Genomic DNA, 25,679 nt, shown 5'->3' with positions numbered 1-25,679 from the left:
ACTCCGTCTTGGACCCAAATAATCGCTTTCCTCCTACGGCACTTAATTGAGCGCTCACTCGACGCCGCCACTTGATCAATATACTTAGTCTAACGCTCGTTGTGGACGAACAGAAACTCTAACATTTTATTTTGCACCGAGTTCTTTTTCCCTTTGAACTATTTTATTCGATACGGGCGGTTTTTACTTTGGTTTAAAGTTTCTTCGACATGCCGGCTCCCCGGGGTCAGCGCTAGGGGTCACAGAGGAAATTAATTTCAACTTCTATCCTGCAACTGAAATGCGAGCACCTTTATGTCGACTCTTCGCGCAAACTAAATGGAAAAATAAGCCATAGGCACCCAAAACAAGGGGGATCGAGTTTTCTTTAAGGTCATCGCGTGTCCGTGTAACATTTCGGCAGAGCACTGTATTCTCTCTCCGATGTATTGCCTCCGTAAAGTTGCGAACGCTGCACTTCTTCTCGAAGAGCGCCCTCTATAGACGTGTAGCTAATATTTGACACGGGCTGACTGAGAAGTTCCACCTCCCACTTTTCTGTGCGACATTCGTGACTGTGTTTTCTACGCAGTTGTTTTAAATAAGAGCGGTCTGCGACACGGAATTTTAGTTTTTGTACGAACATTTTATCGTAGATTTGTGTTTAATAAATGAAGGTATGTTTTTCTTTGCTAGTTTCCATGGCTCACATGTTTTTTCACTGGTATGTTGTAGGTTACTTTAAATTTATCGCGCAAAGCTACTCGATGTAGTGAGGCAAAGATGCGGTTAAAACTCTTTAAGGCAATGTAAACAAAGAGCATGGCAAGGTAAAAATGACCATTAATTGACAACAGCAAGAACGTTACGCAACTGCTGGTACGTCGGCAATGTAATTGTGCAGGCTGGTGTGACTTCGCTATCTTCCATGTTGAACTCATTCACTAAGTGTGGCCTATATGTCTGTGTGAGCTGCTTTAAGAAAAAGAACCCGTCCTTCCGCGCTGTAGTCATGATGCTGTCGCAAGCAGAGTCCGGAAAGCACACTGTAAGCTCGCGGCTGGTCTTTACCGCAATTTCTCTTTTCTTTTTTCCTTGATAAACAGACTTATTAGCTTAGTTAGATCAACTGCGAAGGCATAATACGATGAAACACAGGCGGGCTTGGGCTGCTACTCACTTTCGGATCGTCCATGTTGTAGTTAGGGAGGGTAGGAAGGTCAAAGTAGGGAACATGGTCGAAACATCAAATTGTTAAGAATATTTTTTAAACGAAACTCCGCCCTGCAAAATCATGAAGAGAAAAAAATGTCGGCATCTTTCTGTGGGTAACCTCGATTGCCGCTTGACCATCGTAACAACTTTCGACCTCGAGGTTTTTTTCCCCCTTGCTTTTGAGCCGTGCGTCATATAGCTGTTGTTACGGCTCACGGCGCGTCCAGCCGAGTCAACCCCGAAAAAACTGGAGGCCAATGAAAAGATCCATAACAATAGCAGTTTAATTAAGTTCAGAGAAAGCCAATAGGAGGTGTGTTTAGAGCGCGGGTGCTTTTATTGTACTGTCCCATCAATCAGAATGTGACAGTCGAGGTGTTGACCCCGCCTACCTCGGACTAGCTATAGTATAGCAAAGAGTGCCGACACAAACGCTAAAACCTTCTAAAAGAACACCGCTTCTTGTTACATTCATTCGACGTAGAGAGAAGTGCAGTGAGCACACACATCGCGCATGTTGTGTATTAGTTATTTTTGATGGATCTACGATACGCTGGTCGTCTGTAGTGAACTGGATATTTTCGATGTGACTGCAAAGTACCTTGTGTCCCCGATTCTGAAGAAAATGGGAAAACTTCAGAGTAAACACGGTATGTTTTACTCGGTGTTCCGGAACATGTGGTACTGGCGGCTGCTACACAGTACTGTTTGACGTTGTATTAGATTGCCTTCCGATGTAAATCTCCCCCTTTGTCTTATTTACTGGGCAATTCGCTGTATTTCTCTGTTTCCTAGTACTGATTTATTTTTCTTCTTCTCCCCATGGATCACTTCTTTCACCACACAGCTGTCCCGTATAAGAAAAGAGAAAATCCCGAAGGTGAGTACAGGATTAACGACTGTGTTCTTCATATTGCTGGATAAGACACATTGATCAACATTTTATACGTAAAGCCATAGCGATGCATCGCTACCGCTAGTATAGCTCTATCCTGGAAGTCATATTTAGGGCATCAACCATTTGAATATTTCTATCCGAAATGTTCGTGCATTTTTTGGTGATATTACATTTCCACCTCTTTTTCTGTTTGACTTTTACAGGTGGGACGTTTGTTTTCAATGGCAATTTTAACACCAAGTACCGTAATCTTGAGGAATACAACCGACAGAAATCAAGTACAGGGTGGAATTTAGCCACCTATAGAGATTGTCGATTGACCCCGGTAAGTGTGATGTAAACAGCGTTTTCATAGACTTCCCTCTACCCTGTTATGTTATCGAGTCGCCGACGATTGCTTCAGTACGGCCGTTTTGCCGTGTATTTTACCTCCCTAACCTGTGCAGCGTCGGCCACACATGACGCAGAAAGAAGTGCGAGGAAACCCCCTTGTCTCTTGTTCGCTGGCCCTTACATGATGTATGGGAAAATTCAGCTGTTCGCGTGTATGTAGGATATCGCTTGCGTGTGGTCACTGGCGATACATTTCAAATCTGAACACGTAGAAAGCCAGCCGACTTCCTATGTGATATGCGCGGTAAAGAAGAGCGGCACATTGACACAGGGCTTCCCGGGTCGCCTTGAACTTCAAAAACATAACTCCTTGTTGCCAAAATCAGGTCGATCTTTGAATGATGTTGTCGTCAAAGAACGACTTTGGGAAGTCCTGCTATCAAAAGCCGCCAGATATCATTGTGTTAATTACATTGAATCTGTGCATTTTGTTGAAAACACCAATACAAGGTCAGTTAATAGTACACGTTTAATTCGCTCTGTGGAGGTAGAGTCATGTTCGCACAGAGTTCTTTCACAGGACCACGCAATATTTTTAACAGCCCGTGATATATACAGGAGTCTTTCCGTCTCAGGAGGAGGTGTGTGCCAGGCAAAACCATGATGACGCACACCAATGGTTATGTTGACGGTAAAGTCCGGATTTTGCCGGCACGATGCTGCGAACAGATACAGATGTCCACCCGCATGTACCCGATTGGGATGCTGTATTTTCGCCCGATAGCACCCGCAGTATAGTCAACACACTATCAACCAAATCCACCACGTTTAGAAGTGAGATTTCGAATCTTGTGTAAATTGTTTACGGGACACGCCAATTTACGATCGAATCAATGAGCCCAGCGGAAATGGGGCTTGGTGGGACATTTTATTCATTAGAACTTAGAAAAAGGCCTGTGGTTTCAGATGTTCCAAACATTTGCCCCGCTTTAACACTCAGCGCCTTGCAATTTAGCAAAGTCACGCTAACAGATTAAAGTAGCATTCCCCGGGGAGGGAGGGGTGTTCCCATGATGTTTGGTCGCTTACTCTTGATGTACAGGTGAGGTGTGGATGGGTTCTGAACGACGTAATCCTTCAAAAGATTTGGCCTCTAAAGTAAATAGAGGACTAAATGCGGTCGATGTTTTGTACTGTCTAAAGGCAAAGACATACCGTTGTTGAGGGGCCTCGACAAGCTCTTATTTATACAGCTACGTATTGGATTTTGAGAGACGTTTGCTGAAAGATGGGGCCAGTGATGTTCAAATTAAACTTTAAGAGACTCTGAAATTCTTGAAACTCTTTTCATCTAGTGCTTGCCTTCAAACTGCCTTGTTCAGTTAGGGTCACACTTCTCGTATACATGCTGGTAGAATGGTCTCTTGGGCGAGTTGCTGGTCTAATAAAAATGTTGCTCCGTATTTTACTTTGAAGTACATTGTAGTAGAGCGTTACCAAGGCAATTGTTGTGAAATTTCTTCAAACAATAGCACATCACCATGCAAGGTATTCGGCCATGCTTTGAAGCTCATCTACCGTGCACATACGCACTGTTCACTTTAGTTAGCTGTACCTTGACCCTTTGTGGAAAGGGTGTAGGTCCAAATAATTCGGACATAATTTGGACGTTCAATTTTGTGAGAAGTTACCATACTTCTAAACCTGTAACTTCAACTGACAAGCTTTTGTTTCTTACGTTAAAGGAAGTGAAAGGATTTCTGTTGGATGATAGCAGTCTAAGCTGGTTCAGTAATTCCGTCCCTGTGGGTTCTATTCACCGGAAACATTCCATTCGTATGTAGAATGCAAGTTGTTGAGTGGAAATTTTTTCCACCCATCTTTGTGGGGGTTAATTGTCGTTTGTTGAGTAAGCTACAGCATACTGTAGCTATTGCGGTTTGATTACATAACCAAAAGAATGGTTTTCTTTTACCTTGACCGGTAGCCAAGGGTCACCATGTAAATTAATAAACTGTGTAACTTGTGCTGGTCTAGTTTTCATGGACATTCCATACCCAGGATAGCACTCTACTCTATGGGTCAACAAGCAGAATAAATTGAGCCATGTGAAACTGAATATAGTACTTGTAAGTATGGGTCTAAATTTCATTTCTAAACGGCCTCTGTGAAAGACTCGAAGTCTGGCTGTCTAGAATTTTGCAAATTGCGAAATGTAAAACATTACTTTTGAAGTGAAAACCAAAGTTTAAGTGACTATAAAGTCAATGCTATAAAACATCATGAGAATAAAGTGTTTTAGTTGATCTTTGCAGTTAATTTTTATCATCATTTGAAACTATGGCCCATTTTGGTTGAAAATGTAGTGTTTTTTCCACAAAAGCAGTGAAAGGCAAAGGATTGTTTTCAGATTGGTGGTGCTGTAATGGGCTTGTTCCGCCAAGTGTATGAAGAAAGACATTCTGTAATGGGAGAGATAAACGCTGCGGCTACTTTGAAAAGTAACATCAAAAGAGAAAAACACAGGAAATGAAATGATTGTAATTGCAGTAATAATCTGCAATGGATGTCTCTGAAGTGTCCCCATGCTCAGAGGAAGTTACACATCATGATGGATGCCAACAGCCAAGATCTAACAAACTGTGCCGGCAGTGCTTGTTGAAAGTGCTATCTTGTTTCATCATTTGCTGAGATATATTTATATAAAGCTAGATGACCTTGCCTAATCAATGCACATTACAAGGCAGTTAACAGTCAAGCAATGGGGCCTGCCTTGGAAGCAATGTCGATGACCCTCTTCTATCTTGCGGTTACCATCAAAGGATTCTATGTTTATACTCTTTAATAATTGTGGACTACATGTAAGCTGTTTATTTAGATCTATGTGTGCGTGTTAAAGGACTGAAGTGAATAGCGTCTATGGCCGGCTGCCATTCCTCTTCTTTGCGGGTTGGGTTGCTGCAAATACCATTTCCACTGTTGGTTTACTCTATTTAAGTTTTCTGGTAAATGCTGTAGTATGGTGTGGTATTTAGGGGTCTTATGAATTTCTTTGATCTCTGGACTGGTCCGGGCCAACACAGGATTTCATCAAGTCAACCAGGCATTCCTCTTGACATGAGATTTACCCGCTAATCAGGCAATGTTACTTCTTGCACTGTTTCTATTCAGTGATGGTATCTTCAATTTGAAATGTCATTACTCTGTAAATATTGAATTAAAAGCAATTTAATTAAGGATTTTGTCTCCACCACACCTTTCCATAGAAATGAAATACAGTGAGATGCAGCTGTGCGCACCCCAATCAAATTCCTACACAGAGGAAATATATTAGGAGATAGCTGTCCAGTTAACGTTATTACGAGACGTGGCATATAGGAAGTAAAAAAAAGGGAAGGACTGACACATAAAATGAATTTGGAAACTAAAATGTTCCTTCTACACAGTCAAATATTCAGAGCTGTGGCATATATTTCTTCCCCTTGCTCCAAAAATGATTTCAGTTATGGCATTCTGGAAATACCTATCTGTCACTGAGAAAAGTGCACAGCGGATACAGTGAACGCATAAAGGTAGCCTTTCAGTATCGTAAAATTTTATTTTCCCTCTAGTGAAGTTACATTGGTATTTTTAAGAGCAGATCAGGTGATGTAGTATTCATTTTCTGTATAATGTGCAACAACATGTAGGTTCAGCAGATTTGACCCCATGCATGTGCTAGCTTATTTGTTCAACTTTGAGTCAAAACCAATTAAGATAAAATCTCAGAACCAGTTGTTAGTTCAGAAGATATTTCTGTCTGCTAAGGCAAATGATTTCTCTAATGGTATGTTTATTGGCTCTATAATCAATCTAGGTTAGTCATTAAAAGTTCAAATGGAATTTTCTTCCATAATTTATTCATGATATAGGAAAGGCTTGAACAAGTCTTTGTATACTATAGTGATGTGAAATTGTCAGTATAGTTGCCAAAGACAGTATCATGAACAATTTTCCAAGCTTGCCAAGAAAGGAAAAGGGAAGTTGCATACTGTGTGAGGGAAAGCCTCACAACATAGCTGACCTAAACTTTTATTGACTTGGGGGAAAGGCTGTTAAATTTTATTAGTAGATGTAGGGCTATTGTGGATGGGAAATGATAGTTGTAATTTGTTCAGAAATCCTGACCTGACCTTTTGACCCCCTGTGTATTCAACCATCCAGATTCCATTGTTTTTAAATTCCAATCCAGCAGTGCTTTTTCTTCTATTCCGGTGTTTTATCTCTCAGTTTTATCTCCCACCATGTCAGTCAGTTTATGTCTTCAGTGAAGGCGTTTATACTTATACTGGCCTATGTGGTTTCCGCCATTTTCTCATTTCAGTTGGAAATATATTTTCTGTAGCTATTCTTGTATGGTATCTCAAAAATCACTACCATTTGGTATTCCAGCCAATTTGAAATAAAAAATCATTACGAAACGAATGGTTAAACTGTATATGCTACAGAAGTTGTACATGGATATTTGTAGGTAAAATGTTAAAAGATCAAAGTTTTCATTGGAATAAATTGCTAATTGGTATCAGTTGATACAGCTTCAAAGCCACAGCCAGAGGAAATTATTTGTAAAATATAAAAAAAATTTATATGTATGTTACTTGTACATCTACTTTTGTGAATAGTATTACTGCATAGGTGATTACGGTTCTGTATCAATTTGGAACCGACAAAATCTGGTAAGTTCCATGATTTTGAAGAAAGTACAAAATGTGAAGTGTCCGTAGGTTTCAAGGTTTTCAGAAAATTCACATATTTTTTTTTTTGCCTTTAATATCCCGCAATGACGAGTTTGACTAAAAAATTCCTTTTGCACAGCATTTCTTAATGTTTTTCTGATAGAAGTCTGATATTAATTGTTGCATTAGGGAGTTCCAAGTTCTACATTTTTTGACTAAAATGCAAGCAAGTTCACTGTTTCTATTTAGAAAGCAATGCCGTGGTGCCAAAAATACGAAGAAGGGGACGGTGTTTGTCTGACCAAATGCCATCATCATAACTTACCACATCTTATTTCATCTGTTCTTACTTGACCCGCATCTGCCTATGTAAACTCATCATCAATCCATTTGTCTCATGTCTAACCCTCCTTTCAAACCTAAGTTCAAAATACTCACTTTTAACCTACAAGTTTGAAAGGAAAGCTAAATAGTTTACTTAAATTTACAATCCTCAAACATATTTTGTTTATCAAATGAGATCTCCAGGAAAACAAAAATTTACTGTGGTGTACCTTTAAGGTCAGTATGGTTGGAACTCTGGTTTCTTCTTAAAACAGGGCCCTGTTTGTTCTGAAATTAAAGTAAAAGGTTCAAGACGCAACAAGATAAGGTTTAGAGTGGAAAGAAATGTTCAGTTACAACAAGTATTTAGGTTTTAAGCGGTTTAAACTCTAACCAAAGAATTTGTCCATTGTGTGGTGTTGGGTTTGCAATCATATAAGTATCATTTGAAGCGCATACTAAGGTGATATTGACGGCTCTGTTAGTGGTTTACTTGTAACACAGGAAGGTTTTGTGAGCCACTTAACAAATAGGTGTAGGAATTGAACAGCAATGAACCAAGAAGTGGACTGTGGACACTTCATACTGGACAGATTTACACTTTGTTAAATGAAGTAGAAAACAATGATGCCCTTACCTTGAAGTTGAAGATATTATCCAGTACCACAGTTTGCAATTATTATTTTGTTTGTGTTGGTAGAGTTTTTGCTATGTGAAGTTCTGATCATTTGGTAAGTTCCCAGTTCCAGAGATATGTGTAGTACCCCGAGTGGACAACAGGAGTGACTGTATGTATCTCAAAACAACAGAAAATCACAAGCATCCCGTTTATGGTGACTTAGGACCTGTGTTTTGAAGATCATTTGGAGAGGGCAGAATCAAATCCGGTAGAGGTGATTTTTGTTGTGACAAATTGCCATAGGGGAAGGATATGGAGGACTAGGTTGCATAATTCTCTGTGTGATACTGATTGAAATGAAATATCCACAATGACTTTACATGCAAATTGGACAGTAAGAGAATCCTTGACAGTGAAATTTGAATAGACATTGAGTTTCAAATCAAAACATCCTGCCAGTACAGGTAAAGTCCAAATGTGGAGGTAGGTGCTGTCTTAGAATTCACAAAGTGGGTGGTCCATCAAGTGAGTTCTGTATGTGGCCTATATATAGGCATGTATGGAGTCTTCTGATTGGTTTCCAACCAATCGGTCTGCAAGTGGGAAAGTCATCGTTCAAGTTATCAGCACCACAGCCACTGAATTTAACTTGCCCAACTGTATGCTTTGATTTATCAAAACATTTTGCCTACCATGTTTTGAACAACTCAATTTGCATAAATGCTTTGTTCATAATAGTATTTAGCCAGTGTTTTTGTCTTGTTGCATGTGGTGTTGATTTGATTGAAGTATAGATCAAAGTGTTAATGGTTTCATAGTGGCCTTTGAACTGAGCATTAAGTGTGTCAATTACAAAGAAAGTATCGACAAGCCATTCATAGATTGATTCTTATGTACCATTAAACTCCACATTTCCTTAGGTGAACTTCTGATAGTGACGTTGGCATGGCATGGCATTTGTTGGAGCTGCAGTGCATGCTGGGGCAAATTGTGTACGGCTACAAGTTTGGCTTTCAGAATTTGACTTGCAGGGTTTGCAAATAGGCAGAGTTACTTTTGGCAAATTGCTAGAGTGAGCTAACCAAAACAGCAGTAAATGCTCTCTAGGGATTGACCAAAATGGAAATTTACTCAGCTAAAAGCTTTACCATGCACTGACTTGCAAAGCTGTGTGTGCATCTATTTGCATGTAAACTGTTAAAGGACAAGTCCTTTGTCAGCTTTGGAATACAGAAATGCCATGGTTTTCTTCTGACAAAGTCAAATGTTTGGCATGGTAGAATGCGTCTGAATCAAAACGCAAATATCATGTCACAATTTTCTCATCAAGATAGTGAATAATTCATATTTGTACAACTTATGGTTTTTATCATGTTTGTCACATGTTTCTGTTAAAGTTAACTGGCAGGTTACTGACCTTTGTGTGTACGTGTGTGTTTCTTTGTACATTGTGAACTTGTTTTTCCGAGGGTCAGATGGGGTCAAAGTTCAGATGAGTCTGTTCCTGTTATCTTTGACTGCATCCCAACTTTAATTAAAGGGTTGATAATCATGAATAAATCACTCATCTAGACACACCCCTCCATCCTATCAAAGAATAGATCACTAGGTAGAATAGAGAACTAGTTCACATGTTACTCTCAATAAGTAACTGTATTTGTCAGCTCTACCATAAACAATAATCTAGGAACGCTGATCTATAAAACCACAAAACACTGATAAGAAAGTAAGAGAAGCGTTTGGAAGCGTGGGTTTCAAATACTTGGGATAAATGCAGCAAACAAGTTGTAAGCCCTGAGAGGGAAAATCTTGACTGATGCTTGTCACATTAATGAATCCACAGTGCATAGGGAGATTTATACAGGGAGCAAGAAGCCATGAATATCTCCATCCCAGCAGAACTGACAAAATTTTATAAACTGGTCAATAACATGAATGTCTGTATATCAGAGGCATAATCTCCAAATACAACTGATCATCAAATGCTAAAGTAATTCAAAGACAACATCGCAGTTTGAAACTTTGTAGTTTAGTGCAAAAACTTCCAATTTTGTCAGACATTTTTCAAGTTTTCTGTTTCATTCCTTTTTATAAAGTGTTTACACTTACGTATTGTTTTATCTGTATCTTCAGTATTCATGTACATGTGTGTACATGTACATCAAGCAACGTGTTGATGTAATTACCACAGTTTATGCTTAGACCTATGATGGTGTATTTTTTGTTTTTCTCTGAGAGTTCATTGACTCATCAAGATGTGTTTTCTGTTGTGCGTAGTGAGCAGGTCATAAATACATTGTTTATTTGTCAGCAGAACAGTTTGTGCCTTCTGCCCTTGAAATTTGGATTTTTGGCAACATCTTTTTAGGGCACTGACAGCTATGTTATCTTGAAAAATGAGGTACTCTTCATACTTAGAGATATTAAGTAAGTTATTATTGATGCGTATCAGTATGTGAGAGGTGAACTGTTGAAGAACAACACTTGCAATCACATTTGGAATATTATCAAGTAAATTGCAAATTTTAAAGGCCTGTGTTGGCACCAGATTGTTTCAACAGATAACTTACCCAGCAGATTACAATTTTAATGGAAAACAAAAGGCTGTCACACCTCCATAATCCTCTTACAGACTAGAACAAAGGCGATCCCAGGGATCGCAAATACTGCCTTTAATTTTAAAGGAAAGTATCATTGGTTTTTTAATACAGCAAAGAAGTAATAATAACCATGTTATTAAAACGACTAGTGAGCATTTGCAAACTCTGAGAAAATTATTGCTTTTTCATCATTTGCTATATATCTGACGACTCCTACATAAAACAGAGCAAAGCAATTCATTTGCAACTCGGTGGTAGAATACCTGGATTTCTTATAGAAGTCAATTCGTAACTTCCTTCAAGTCTGTTTATACAGTCATTCAAAAGTTTCTCAAACTCTCCTCTTGATTGATAAAAGAGCAAAGTGACCAAGTCATGTATTTCACAGACGTAATGAACCACAGGATTCTTTGATTTGGCAAGCACAAGCTGTCAGTAAACATTTTTTATGAAGTCCGTGTCCTAATTCTGTGTGTGGATAGGGGATCTAGTATTACCTACAAGGTATTGAGCCGAGCACACAGACTTTTCAATAGTTTTTGCCATACAAATGCAACTCTTTGGATTCAAACTTTAACACCAGCTGTGCTCTGGGAGTCTCTACTCAACCGTGAGCTGTTTTTCTAGGTAGTATGTACATCAGCCACTACATGTATGAAACTATAGTATTTTTTATACACATTAACTGGGAAAAGTTGTTTTCAAAAATTCTAGGGCTCTAAAAAAAGCAAATGTTTAAGAGAGGGGAAAATGTTGGAATTTGTTGACATTGTCAATGGTAATGTTAATAGGCAGTGGTAACCAAGCTAGTCTAATGATGTTTCTGTGAAGTAGTGTGGTTACCATGTCTACAAAAAGGTATGTCTGATATAGGAAGAGCAAAATCTTTGGAACAAGCTCATCAATAATTTTTTTGTTGTTTCATGAGTGCCATACGTCCGCTGTGTGTACAGAAATGTCACATGGCATACTCGCACAGTTGTGAAATTTGTGTTTGGGTCACAGCGACCAATGAAGCATTGGGCGGCAGCTGTCACATGATACAGTGTCACCTTGTGAGAGGTCAAACATTTCATATCTGTGTTGATCTGTAGTGTTTATCTACTATGGTGATTGTTTTCCAGGATAGAGTTCAGGAGAAACTATCTCACGCCCATTGCAGCACCAGAGACCACATTATGCTCTCAGTATAGAAATATTACATGAAAGTACAGATGAATTTGGACATCTTCAGCCTCACCAAAAGTTACATATTATTGTTGTTTTTATGTATATAGTTCATATTTTAGAAATATTATCAAATCCAAAGATACCATTACAAGAGACTCTATGGTAAAATAAATGTCCTGGCGACAACCTATAGACTCTACAAGTATTGTAATCAATATCAAGATAACAGTGACAGGCTTCAAGCTTTGTGGGCTAAATTGAGCTGATGTCGAATAAACATACTTGATTTATGATTTAAAATTCTACTTTAAACCTTTGTGTCACTGCCACCAGTTGTAATGTTGATTTTTTGTAGGTCACCAGCGATGACCTGCCCTGTACCAATATGACACATGCGAATATGACACATGTGAATACTTGGATGGTCCGTGGTAGAATGAAAGGCCATGTTACCATGAGTTGGATGTGGCATGTGATTACACCTTGCAACCACTTTTCATTCCTGTGGTTCCAAGTACACTAAGCATTCTTAATGTTGCATCCCACAGAAATAGCTTGGTGCGTCTTCTTTCAAAGACAATGTGGACACTATGAAAAAAGGAGAGTTGAAGCGATAGTGGTTCTAGTAATGTCAGTCCATGTCAAAATGAAATTTTGATGTCCAACCTGTGTCCACAGCACTTATTAGCTCTTGGTTGTCAGAATTATTTAGCAGAGGTTACTTGAGTTAGTATCTGATTTTTTTATCAAAACTAACCTAGGAATGTTCCCATATAACAATGGTGGCTCTGTAGTGCTTGTTATGGCAACTGTAAGTACTGAGTTTTCTAAACAATGATCATTTCATTTTGTAGAAATTACTGGTATGTGTTGTTCAACAACATTTTGCATGTCAATGAGCCTGTGGATGCTATAGCAGCGCCAGTGCTGTTCATCAAACTTAACCCAGCATCAAACCGTTTTAACTTCCCGGCAATTTATTTTATCATTTAGAAATAAATGTCAACTTTCTTTGGCAAACAAAATTTTATTCTATTTTAATGCAAGCCAAACTGGCAGATAACATCTGTCGTGGCTGAGTTACAGGCTTGGTTACAGATTCCAATTGATAAAACTGTAAAGTGTAATAATTTCATCATTGATTGATTGGGGCTATCCAGTCAAATATATTGCTCTGTATAAAATAGCACATGGGTTACTGTATTAGAGGAACAAGATAATACATGTAGAAATTTAGTTCACATGATAACTTTCCCTGTTGCATGTTATTTCAAACTTTTTTCTGCCCTCCCCTTAAATTACTGCACAGTATGGAACAGTCCTGTTCAAAAGACAAACTAGTTTATTTCACTTAGTGGATAAGAAGTGTTGCTGCTTCATCAAAAACGTTATGGCCAATTAAAAAGGGTCGCGTTTTATTCACTTGTTGACCTTGAGTCAGCCCAAGTAGCTTCTAGTCTCAGTGTTGTAATAATAAAGCTGTAAAACGGGCAGCATGGCTTTGGTTTGCTCTCTCTCTAGTGATTTGTTGCTGGAACTCTGCAAAGGTCATACCATGTAATGTGATGATAGTAGGAGGTTGTGCTCTCTCTCTGTCATCTCATCAAGCTGCCCCAGTGAAAACAGAGAACCAGAAACTTATACAATTCATAGTAACTGTTTATTTCTCTCTGAAAAAAGGGATACTGTACACACCTGAAGAGAACTAGCTAATTTTTGTAAGAAGATTTGTTGTACATTCAAAATTTGCAGCATTAACCTACATGTACGTGAATTACAGAAAATTACCCTCGTGAGCATGGGGTCATTTTCTTAGTCAATGATAAACCTGTGTGTATGTGCAATAGAACATGGAGTGGAAACGTTTACGTTGTTTCAAATGTGTTCTTTGGTACAGTACTTAGAAGCTGTTCCCATGTTTATTTATGGATTTGAAACAGGGCATGCAGCTGTACCCAGTGTGTATGTGCAATAGCATTATATTGATGAGTGTTGTATTTGCTCTTTGCTGAATGGTTGACATTATCCATGAATTCAATATTTCCTTTAACTCCTTATTTTGTTTATTTGGAGAGAGGCCACTATAGTGTAACATTTCTCCTTGTAACCTAAGCGGGAATGTGCTACTGTGGAAGCCGTGGTGTTTGTAGGAAGTCAGATTTCACAATTGTGTTATCTTCAGTAACCAGTAACTAGGCTTGGTTTGTGTGTTTACAGATATGTCAGAAAAACAACGAGGTCTATTATGAATTTCTGGTTCCATTGGAATTTAATTAAGCAGATTTTAATGAACAGGGAAATAACACAAATTAAATTATTGATTTTTTTTTGCAGCATGTTGATACCGATTGAGAGATACCTGAATGGTAGGTGTTTCTGTCCTGGTTGTTCGGCAATAACATATACATCAAATGAGCATGCCAACATGGATGTCAGCTAAGGGATTACTTCATCACAAAAATTACCAAAAATTACGTTGGGATCATTTTGGCAAGCAGCTGTACATTTCACCATGACATCTCAAATTCTATAGCTTTACTGTATCCAAATTTGCCAAGCTAGCATTGGAAATACCATGTTTGGTATGACACAGCATGTGTTAACATGACAGTCATGATAATTTAAGCTTTACAATGGTAGAGGTAGAATGTCAGATGTAAGGGCAATCAAGGACATTTTTTTCATAGTCTTGACACTTTTCCAGTATAGATGGGATTCATCAAAAAGAATTGAAAAATGCTTAATCCACCTGCAGGAAATCAGTAGCTTTGAAATGTGTCTGTGTCTAAGAATAGTCACAGCTGGGACTGTGTATTACCAGCACAGACCGGGTGACTCAGAACCGATAAAGTGTTGCCATGGTTACTAAGCAGCTAGATAGGAAATGTCAACTGCAATGATTCATGGGATTCATGGCATTGTGTGACTCACAGAAACTCATTAAAAAAATACTGTAAATATGTTACCCAGTTGATGGCACCTTGATCTATCAGTGAAAATTTTTTAAAATCTAGTTATGCTCTCAAGCGAGCCTTTTTGCATCTGTAATTTAAATTTTTGTTTTTTGTATAATAATTAATCACTATTAGCAAGTTAGCCCTGTGTCAAGCTGGTCTTAAAGCTCAGTGACTAAGCTTATGTTTAGTGAAATGTTTGATGTAACAGTGGCTCAGGGCTGCATGAAAAAGATGAGTAAGAGATAGGATACATGTAGATACATGAAATAAACTACTCTGTCATGTCAGGGCTGACCTTAGAGTTATGTTAGATAATGATAGCATTTGTACAGCTCCAGCAAATGGCATAAATAGAGAAGAAGAACACGTGTGACCTTTGTGTGAACTGAAACCAAAAATACGATGATAAGATATTTGAAAAGAGACACCCAATGAGATACCCTGAGGTCTTTGTGAATTCTGGCTGATATTTCATGTACCTAAACTAGAATTTATTCATTTCTTTGTCTTTCTGATGCATTAATTATGTAATTTGTGTTTGATTCTTTTATTTAATTGACGTTGGCAAGGTTGTCAATTTCCTTCATCAAGGTTAAGGTTGAACCAGGCTCTGATAAATTTACTTATATGCATAATAGTTACTCACAATTCACCTCATAAAACAATTTTGCACATAGTAATTTCAAAAGAAATGAAACAGTTTGATATGTATTGTAATATAATTGAGAAATTTTCAACACCGACTAGAAAATCTTCTTGAAATTGTGTATAGTGCTGTACAGTTTTAACTTCTTTTTTTCATTTGAGAAAAGCAGAAGTGAAATGTTGGCAGGAAAAACAGACTGGAAGGCAGTATTCACTGTAGCATCCATTCTGTGAAATAGCAGCAAAAGGCCTGGGGATAATCCCATAATGCACTGCAATGTTTACCTTCTGCTTTGCTTTGAAGTGAAATCTGGCTGTAGCAGACAAATTGGAACTGTCTTCTGTGGTGGATGTTGTGTGTTCTTGCCAAGGTATAGCAACTTATGGCAAAATAAAAATTCTTTTAGGGGAATTGGACCTTTTTGAAAACTTGTACCAAAATTTTGAATTGTAAATGTTGGTCAACCCATGAATGTGTCGGTTCGTCTGTTCTGAGAGCTTGAATCAATTGGATTAAAGGATAAAAGACAAGAGAGCGTTCACATGCTATTCTGTTGACATACTGTGCTTTGCATTAATACCATTCAGTTTCACTTCAGTGTGCCGTAAGCTCTCTTATACTGTCAGTAGACCCATTTTGCAAATGTACCACGTTTTACAAACAAAGTAAATTATGCGGTCAAATATGTTTGCTTTACTATGTAAAGGAAATGTGTTGCTAAAAATTTCTGTAAAAGTTGAATTTGTAAAATGTTACAGTAGTCTTTGAGTCACTGATGGTAGATGCATCAATAATTGTAATGGTATTTCAAACATTTTGTTGATTTCATTACCATCAGAAATTATATTCATCAGGTCCTGCCACTTACTGTCCACCCAGAAATATGACAGTGATGATTAGTATTAGTTCACAGGAAACTTATCAGAGTGTTTAAAAATTGCTATACAAGTTGAAAACAACAAGACTCCAGACAGATTTATGCATGGCATTGTAAGAAGCTTGACTTTCCTATCTGTGTAATCTAAGTTGAAATTTGCCAACAGCTGTTGATTTTGGAGTTCAAAGTTGTGTAGTATAAATGTTGTACCTGTTTATTACTCAATGTGTTCCAGTGTCCAGTGCCTGAATGCACAATGCCCAGTGCCATGTTAAATCAGCTTTTACCAAGCGAATTAGTGGAATGTCATTGGCTACACTGCATACACAGAAGTCACTCCTGTCTGTAGGGCTTCATTTCATGAAAGACTGACCTAAAAAAATTCAGCCCAAAAATGTTTGGTGTTTTTTTTAAAGTATCAGGTAACCATGTTTGATAAAGTTATTATTTTGACCATGAATTTTTATGCATGGAGTTGGCTTTTATGTTGTACAGTCACATTTTGGAGAACTTAATGCCATGAGGCACCATTGAAACAATTACTCTGGTTTCAATCTGGTGAATTATATTGGACTAAAAAGTCCAAAATTTCTAATCTCCATTTTGGATTAAGTAGGGTAAGTTTCAGTTATTACTTGATTATGCTAGCTTCTGATGTGATTATCAGCCCACCATATAAGTTTAGCCATCATTTCTATGGCTACCCATTAGCCATAAAACAGGGAGCAGTAAAACGTCAAACATTTTATGTCTTCGCTGGTCTGCTAATACTGATCAATTTGGAGAGAATTTCCCAGTCATTGTGGCCTGTGAATTTAGTCAAATTACGTGAACTAATTTTGGTAAAGGTGCTTTATCAATTCTTACAAATGGTAAGAGAGCTTTTTTAATTGTCTGTAATGGAAATGAATGTGATTTCAATATGAGTGCTATTTAACTGTGGATTTCAGCTTGCAATCTACTCCAGCATGTATTTTTATGACCAAGACAGGTTAGAAAGTGAAGGTCGCTCGCAATGTATTAAAATCAGAATGAACAACCCACTTTCTGATTTATATAGATGGCCTTTATTAAGGCTGGGTCTGGCAATACTGTACACCTTTCATGAATGTGAAGAAAATCCACGACAAGCCATTTACCATCCTTGGTATGCTACGTGTACATCAGCTTTCAAGCACATACAGCTAGCTTGAAGCATTTTCATCCATTACTAGGGCACTCAGTGTGTTGTTGTTTCCATGGCAAATCCGTGTCAGTTTCAATATATACACTGTACACGACAACGTCATCCTCACATTGCCCCAGCTTTCACGACATTTGAACAAAATGCCTGTATGCATTTCAACAGAAACCCTAATATGTAAACTGAACATTTTTAGGGGTCATCTAAACAAATTGATGTGCATATCTTTCCAAATATTGCTGTCTGATCTTTTTCTACAGTAATGTTGTAATACAGTAAGGTTTTATGAGTAAGGTTTACTGCATAAAATATCACTGACGATTGTGTTCCACATTTCTATATCCAAATCAAGAAATATGTAATCAGTATCGTGTAATTAGAGCTATTAAAATACCTTCAGAAAATTAAACACTATATGTTGTTGGAAGTGCAATTTTTTAGTGTTGGAAAAATTGCCATTTGTACAACAATAATCCTATTTGTAAGGAATACTTTTTTCACGTTCGATAAATCAAAGGACTTCAATATGATGAAAGGTAAATCATTTAGATTGAACATTGAAAACCCATGTACTGCAAGTGATTATGATGAAATTGTATAAAATTGAGGTCTGATTGTGCATGTTTGGATATGCTGGGACAGAAATTTGACATGAACAGACATGAATATAATGCTATCACTGTGGTGCTTGTCACGCTTGTATTATGTTACAGCTCCATAACACACTGAGGCAAACAGCTCATGCATAGTCATATGATAACAATATTAACCAAACAATGTACAAAACCAAAACTGTATAACGTACACTTAAATTGTGCTTTTCAAGTTGCAAGAGACAGGAATTTATAATATTGTTTATTCAATTTCAGCATCATAAATTGCATAGATATCGTAAAGCTATTTGCAGTGTATCCTTTTAAAAATATGGAAAATTAGCCAGGATATCACTCTTACTGTCAAATTGGTAATTCAAATCATTATAACAAACTCTACATCGGTGACAGCATTTACGAGTAACCTGGGAAACTGATGAAAGTTTTTAAAAAATTGAATCAAAAACTATAGTTTTTCATGAAATTTATGAAATATTGAAAAAGAAGTACCTTTGTGAAATCAACAAATCCGATATCAGAAAATTGCTGAGCAAAATAGAGTTACAGGTAGTTTGTATGTTTGTTAACTGACACACATTTCACATGTTAAGTGTACAAAAGCTGTGTACAAAGGCCAAATGCTGCAAAGGATGGCCCAGGCTACTGCTTTATTGTACTGTTTTCAATTAGCCCCAAACATCCAAGTATGCACAACCAGTGTGTAACAAGGGATTCATTAACTCGGGCCATTATTGTGTAACTTGCGCTGTTACCATCAAAACCGCAAGAATGGACAACCCACATTAGGACTTGGCTACTTTTCAACCTTTAAAACCGACAAAAACGTCGGGATCTGTTGACTGAAAGGTTTAGTTGTGTGTCCTTGGGTATATGCAATGCTTCTGTGCATAGTATTGGTGTTCAGATGCAACCATGCACACTGTCTTCATGTCAACCGGTCAGACCGGTTGCATGCATGTCAGTTCTCTCTAATCCCTTCTCCCATAGCCTCAGGCCAGAAAAACAATATCTATGTAAACACCGGACGGCATTTATTCCCTTTTGCGTGGTTTCAACACTGCATGCTGTGTTTGACTTATGCAGCACAACAGAGGAGCGTTTCTCCACTGCTTGACAATGTCTTCTCTTTGGTATAAGGCAAGTTTTCTCCTGTGGCCATAGCTCTGGCCTTGAATTTGCCAAGTGGGTCCCATCAACATCTAAACATCTTCATTAGCCATGCCCATGTTGAGACAGGCTCACAACAAAAGAGAACAGGCTTTTAGATTTAGTGACCACCAAACTGATGTTCAATTTTTGGAAATGACCTCTATACTCTTGCTTGGAACAGGCAAAGGCAGTGAAGTGATGTTTTATTCAGAGTGTCTGTTATTTTCTCAAGTAAAATACTGCCCCAAGCTAGTAGCGTTTTCAAAAACACCAATGGGGCTAAGAAGGACAAGCAAAATGGATCTTGTGCTTGGCTGAATTTTTTGTCGTTCTCTTTGTGGTTGCAAAGGAAAAAAACCAAGTTCCTCCAGGAAATGAGCTTCAGAATGTAAAAGGTGCTTTGTTGTAACAAAAAAAGGAATTGACATTTTCTTAGTGGCCCCCACCGGTAAAACCCCTAGATAAATACACCTATCCTTTCTGCCTTCTTGGTAAACAATTCCATTTTTCAAAACAAAGCTGTAAGTGAATGGAGGGAGTTTTAATGAGTTAAGCCATGCTCACACAATGTTTCTGTTGCAGTGAATTTTCGGCATGAATTCAGCCATTTTGGATGACGGTTTCGATGGAGACAGCTGACACAGTCAGATACATGTATCTCTTTTTCCTATGTGTATGCACAAAAAACAGGCAACCAGCATCCAGTAGTTATCAGCAGAAAACAAACCTCAAGTGAAATACCCCAATCTTTTTTGCTTCATTTCACAGGCTTTAGTCATCAGGCAAATTGGAGTTTAGCATGTATTATAAACAGCTTTTCAGAAAGAAAAACAACTTGCCTAAACAACAAAAGAAAGTTGCCTCTGGTTTCCACTTGTGGAATCATTGTCGGTTATAATGTATCCAAAATGATGAAGTAGTGGCTTCTTGAGGATCAGCTGCTATTGATTTTGGTTTGCATTTTTGTTAGACTGTAATGACATCTTAAGAAATTTCCCTAATTAGCAACAACAATTTCCGCCCAATTATCTGGTTCAGAACAAGGCTAACTTATGAACAATGCCAGGGTTTTCGCTGGGGCTTAGATGAGACCATTGGTGACGTAAATGAAAGTCAGTAGAAATACCATCTTGACTAACCCACTCATTAATTTTCTGACCTTTTGTATATGTCTTTCTTCAATGTTCAAAGAACTTAGAGTTCCTACATGTATGTTTAAAAACATTGTGAAACATATCCACTTGGGCTTGGTTATATAACTGTGTTAAGATATACAGTAGCCATTAATTACAAAGTTACCAGTGTGAATTTCATTTGGCCTAAAATCATCAGCATAATTATCACTGTAACAAAAAAGCAAAAGTACATTTGTGATGTTTCTGAATATTTTATTTGTTTTCAAATGTACATTGTTGAATCTGTGTAAGTGGTGATATTGTAATATATACAAAACATGTACTTGTAGTTTTACTGGCCCTGTAGAGGGCGCTATGTTATTACAAGGCCTGTAAAATCTCAAGTTCCCGCAAGTAGTTAGAGATGTGAACTATACACATGCAATTTACAAAACTATTTTGGTTTTTTTGTTTTTTTGGGTTTTTTTTCAAAAGTGCCATTTAGAAGGTGTCTGACTTGTAAGCAGTCTTTGTGTATTGTAGTTTAAGTATTAGATGAACAACGTGTTCTGTTTGAAATGTTCCATGTCTCCCATCTGTAATCCGTGGCTTGTTAGTATCACATGGCACTTTTCATGTATCCTCGGTATTGATTATGAGTAATTTTCGATAGAATTTCACTTTATCTTTGTAACCAAACAAAACCAAATTCAATACATGTACATGGCTTCGCAATCTTTTTCTTCTTCAGCCTCTGAAATAATGTCACTGGTCAAGAATAATTCTTTCCTTTTCAAATCCTGGCATCTGTTTGTATTCCAATTCTGTAGCTTCTCGATCTGCCGGCACCCCAGAAAAAAACACGAAAAGGTAGTAAGGCCATCTTACAGGAAAGAGTAGGATCTAAATGTAACTTTCCAACCACTATGCCAGTTTGGAAAAATAGGATGTAAGGATGGTGATAAATTGCATTGTTGTTCATTCTATATTTTTAACTAACAAGTGTCTACATTTTGCTAGTCAGAGTACAATGGATGGTACACATGATTTCATGTCTGAAAATCGTGTCAATACTAGTATTATGTGTTTCTTCTATCCATTTTGTAACTATTTATTCTCTTCTTCTATTTGAATCTTTCAGAGCATGGATCAAGAAGACAAGGAAGACAGAAGAGCAGGCTTTGCCGAAGACCAGTGTCGTCTGGAAGGTATTCCCAATGCTTAATTAATGTGTCTTTTTTTTGAATCCAAACTTAAATCAAGAGGTGTTACTCACCTTGCATGCAAGATGGATCAGCAATCTTAATTCAAAGATAGGGCTTCTCTATGTGTTTTGTTGATAATGTCCAATAAAGTATGCTGTGTATTTTACAGTATAGCCATTGTACATTGATATCATGCTATTGTGTAAGCTGAGCTGTAGTGCTGGCAATCAACTAGTTCTCATATCTCAACATGAAATGATAGATTCAAATCTTCAGTGTGATCTTTCAATTCAAAATCAAGTATTAAAATTTGCAAAGTGTGAAATGGATGGCTAATTAATGTCAACTCAATCTTGATCTTCTGAGTGAAGTCTTTTCTTAAAGTTAAAAATTGACCAGAGCAAATGATAATCACTGATTACCTGCTTCAGTTAATTGTAAACAACTGCATGAATTTGAAGGATTGAGTAAATTGATTGTTGTATCTGAGATACACATATGTTTAGTAGATGTGAATGAACTCAAGACATGAAGTTGTCATGACAGCATGTTCATTATAATGAAAATTCATGTGGACAATAACTCTGGCTTTTGATAACATTGTGTAACATTTTTTGGTCTAGTAAAAAACACTGCTTCCTAAAATATGTTTAAGCACATGTACAAAGTACAAAACATTATCCTTACCAAGATAACACTTTGTACAGTATACACACATACACGTAGGCCATACAGGTACATATAGGCCATGTTGATCAAGTGGAACATGGCAGGCAATTCAACATAATTTTTACAGCAGAACAAGAAACTATTTTTGACAAAGAACAAAAATACTGAAAAGTACACTATAGGTCACAATGTTATATGATGATTTTACACTACAGTACTGTATGCAAATGTACGGTAATATACAGATAGCCAATTTATTGTTGCTTTACTCGTCACCATGTCTGAGAGTGTTACGAAGTATTGTATGACAGTTGCAAATGACAGTTGCAGTTCAGAATTGACCATCCTGAAAGGTTCATTTAACTGTCCACATAACTGACACATTCTGAAATCATACTCAGCCAAAGATGGTGAAACCTTAAAGGGCTGGTGAAGAGTAAAAATAAAATCGCTGAAAAGGTTGTTTTCACTCGTTAAATAATGCTTGGAAAGGCAAAAGCAAAAAATTTCCAGCAGGAAAATGGTTTAAGAGCGTATTTTAGTGGAAAAAAGTGCATTTTCCGAAGCTAAGTCACATTTTGGCGCGAAAAATCAAACCCGGATGTGTGACGTCAATAGGGGGGGACAGCGTATCTGCATGATCTGTTGTTGCGTGTAACATGTGTAATACGATGGCGACTAGAGTAGTCGATTACCACGACCAAAACAGTGTCTATTCGTCCTCTCAGGACGAACAAATGTTAGCTAGATTTTGGACTGTACGCGGTAGCTGTAAGTCTCTAGCAAATTGTGTCAGTCGTACTGACAATACGCTCGCTCGTAGTCGTACTGTCCGTATACGCTCTATGGTACTGTTTATGGTAGTCCTTCACTGGCTTCAGAGAGAACGCTCACTCGCACTGCCCGTATTATCGTACTGTCTTCTCATGTCAGTCCTGACAAGACGATATAGACTATAGGCTACGCTGATAAAGGTTGAAACGGCTAGGCTGTCAGGGCCAAATAAATCGGGGTTGTGAAAATTTCGGGCCGAAACCTACTACGTGCCGAAACATCGAGAAACCGGTGGAAATGTGTATGATCTGTTGCTAGTGTTGTAGTGTGGTGTTTTCCGAATCCAATCATGTATACAGCCGAAAACTTTAAATCATTGACATAGCTTTGACATGAGATTCAAAACCCTCAAATTTATGCCCGTATAAAACTTGGAAAATTGTTCTCCATAATCCTGTCTCAGTATTTCACTGTACATTTATATTCCCAGCAATCTATAAATGTAGGTTGACCGACTGTACTGTGTCCAAGGTCACGCCCTGCCACGCACAGTCAAACATTCTACGCTCACGTTTTTAAATATGAATTTCTGATATTTTTCACAGATGAATTTCTTCGATAATTTGAGCTTAGGTGTGTTGTAGTTGTAACTTGTACACTGAATTCGTCATCGAGTGTGAATGGCATGATCCCGGGCGTATGAGATCGTTTGCTGTGCAGTAAATATACGATGTTGCACAACACATGGTTTGGCCACATAGAAATGCTTGGAGAGCAAGCACAGTCGTCGTCGTTGTCTTTGGTTACCGAGAACTCGTGAGGTAGAACTACACCACCAAAATAACCTAGCCAATCACTAGTTTTCTTAATAATCTTATAAATTAGGGCTTGCCTTCTGGAAAATCCGTGATCGTATTCCGTGTGATTGGCAAAACAATCGGCAAGTGTTTGTAATAAAGTACGCTCGAGGCTACAGGGGTAAAATTAATCCGCTTTGCTTCCAAAAACTTGGTCCATTTTCTGGCCAGATTTTCATCCTTCGGCCATTGAAACAATTTTGATTCTGAATGAGAACGATGCATAGAGACACAACGCTTAGCAGTTCTCTGTCCCTAGCCCGCCTTACAACTTTTCACGATGGATTTGGAGAATGCGTGCAAATTAAAGCACTGGCGTAAATAGCTAGCGTCAGCTATCGATGTCCTCGGATGACGTCATACCCAACATTTGCCGAAGATTACCGAAGATTTGTATCTTCGTATCCAAGGGCGTCGCTAGGGCCTTTATTCGGAATTGGGAGGGCAGTTTTGAAAAATTCCAATGCTGAGGTTTTTTGACCATTTAAGTCGTCAAAATGAACAAGCAATAAAATTTTCAGTTTTACTCTTCACCAGCCCTTTAACTTACATTGTCATTCAGTGGCACCTTGTAACATGCAGGCTGTGAATGTGTTTCTATAAATTACATTCAAAACATTTGACATATTGGAATGGAGAAACAGTACTGTGTTGTGGTGTTTCAGTGTACATGACAGGTAGATGCTTGCTAAGGTTATGAGGTAACTTTGCATTAAAGGATAATCTTGGAAATTCTTAGATTCTTAAGGATCAACTAAGAGTGTTTGTTCTATTTTGGTCAGAACCAATGTAAAGTATTTATCTGCAGATAAAGTGTTGCCACTGTCAATGATTAAAATCTGTAATATTGAAATACTCTCCTCGCATAGTGTAAGAGAAATCAACATAAAGTGTACCATTATTGTACTCTGTAATATATTTCAAGCTCCCTGCAACTGTCTACAGGGTTAAACCTGTATTCAGTATACAGTAGTGTTTTAGAATAACACCAGGGTGAATGATACTTCTGTCATTGATAAATGGTTTTGTCAGATTAAGCCATTATCAAAAAGTCCACACAAAACATGACTGTATTGATGAAATCTCGGGGTTAAATTTCTTTCAGGAGAGGTTCTATACAGAGAGTATCATTAAAATTGACTTTTGTATGGCTTCTCCAGCTCAGAGAATTTAATCTTCAGGGAAGCCTTGTCTGGTTTTAGTACTGCAGGTTTTCAGTGTCTCCTTGATTATTTTAGTAAATTGCTCCTGAAACACATAGACTATGCTTTAAATATCTTTGCTACTTGTACCCACACAGTCTAGGTAAAATACAATTGGTGTGAACAGAGGCTATTTCTTCCTGTCGTGTCCTCTACATTAAGTCAGCTCCTATGGATCAGTTGAAGATTGTACTGTTGAAACCATTTGGAAATCAGATTAACGATGAGATTTCAAAAATGGAATTGGGTTTGATGCTGATGAAGACTATAATTCTTGAGTCACAATGCAACATCCATAAAATTTTCTTTTGCAACAATTTTGCTGAACTCCTGTTTTACAAGTAAATTTTTTTTTCTGTATTTCCAGTTGCACTGCCACCAGAAACATTATCAGACCATGGCAATGTTGCAGTGTTCACCATTGATCAGAGTAGCCATAGCGACTGCAAACCACCAATCGGCAGCTCAGACAAATCAGGGATTAGTGTAAGTATACATGGAGTTTACATTGAAGACAATACTACTCCTCAATATTACTCAAATGTCTGGTCAAGTAACATATATCCATTGCCAATCAC

At 37.8% G+C, this 25,679-nt stretch overlaps 1 protein-coding gene across 2 annotated transcripts in view; it reads left to right on the top strand.

The window, feature by feature from the left end:
- The first annotated feature begins 1,594 nt into the window (after window positions 1-1,594).
- The window catches only part of LOC139147131 (protein naked cuticle homolog 1-like), a 34,758-nt gene continuing 10,673 nt past the window's right edge, over window positions 1,595-25,679 (top strand). The window contains exons 1-6 of one of the 2 annotated variants that reach the window (XM_070718037.1): window positions 1,669-1,844; window positions 2,042-2,074; window positions 2,296-2,417; window positions 14,188-14,219; window positions 21,536-21,602; window positions 25,469-25,587. In XM_070718037.1, coding sequence (XP_070574138.1) covers window positions 14,217-14,219; window positions 21,536-21,602; window positions 25,469-25,587 — 189 coding nt within the window. In that variant the 5' untranslated portion in view covers window positions 1,669-1,844; window positions 2,042-2,074; window positions 2,296-2,417; window positions 14,188-14,216. Of the gene's footprint in view, window positions 1,845-2,041; window positions 2,075-2,295; window positions 2,418-14,187; window positions 14,220-21,535; window positions 21,603-25,468; window positions 25,588-25,679 lie in introns of both variants that reach the window. The other variant, XM_070718036.1, reaches the window with a different exon arrangement.

Source organism: Ptychodera flava, chromosome 13 (genome assembly GCF_041260155.1).
Source record: "Ptychodera flava strain L36383 chromosome 13, AS_Pfla_20210202, whole genome shotgun sequence".
NCBI lineage: Eukaryota > Metazoa > Hemichordata > Enteropneusta > Ptychoderidae > Ptychodera > Ptychodera flava.
Note: the sequence above shows the minus strand (reverse complement) of the source record. Positions and strands in the feature narration are given on the sequence as shown.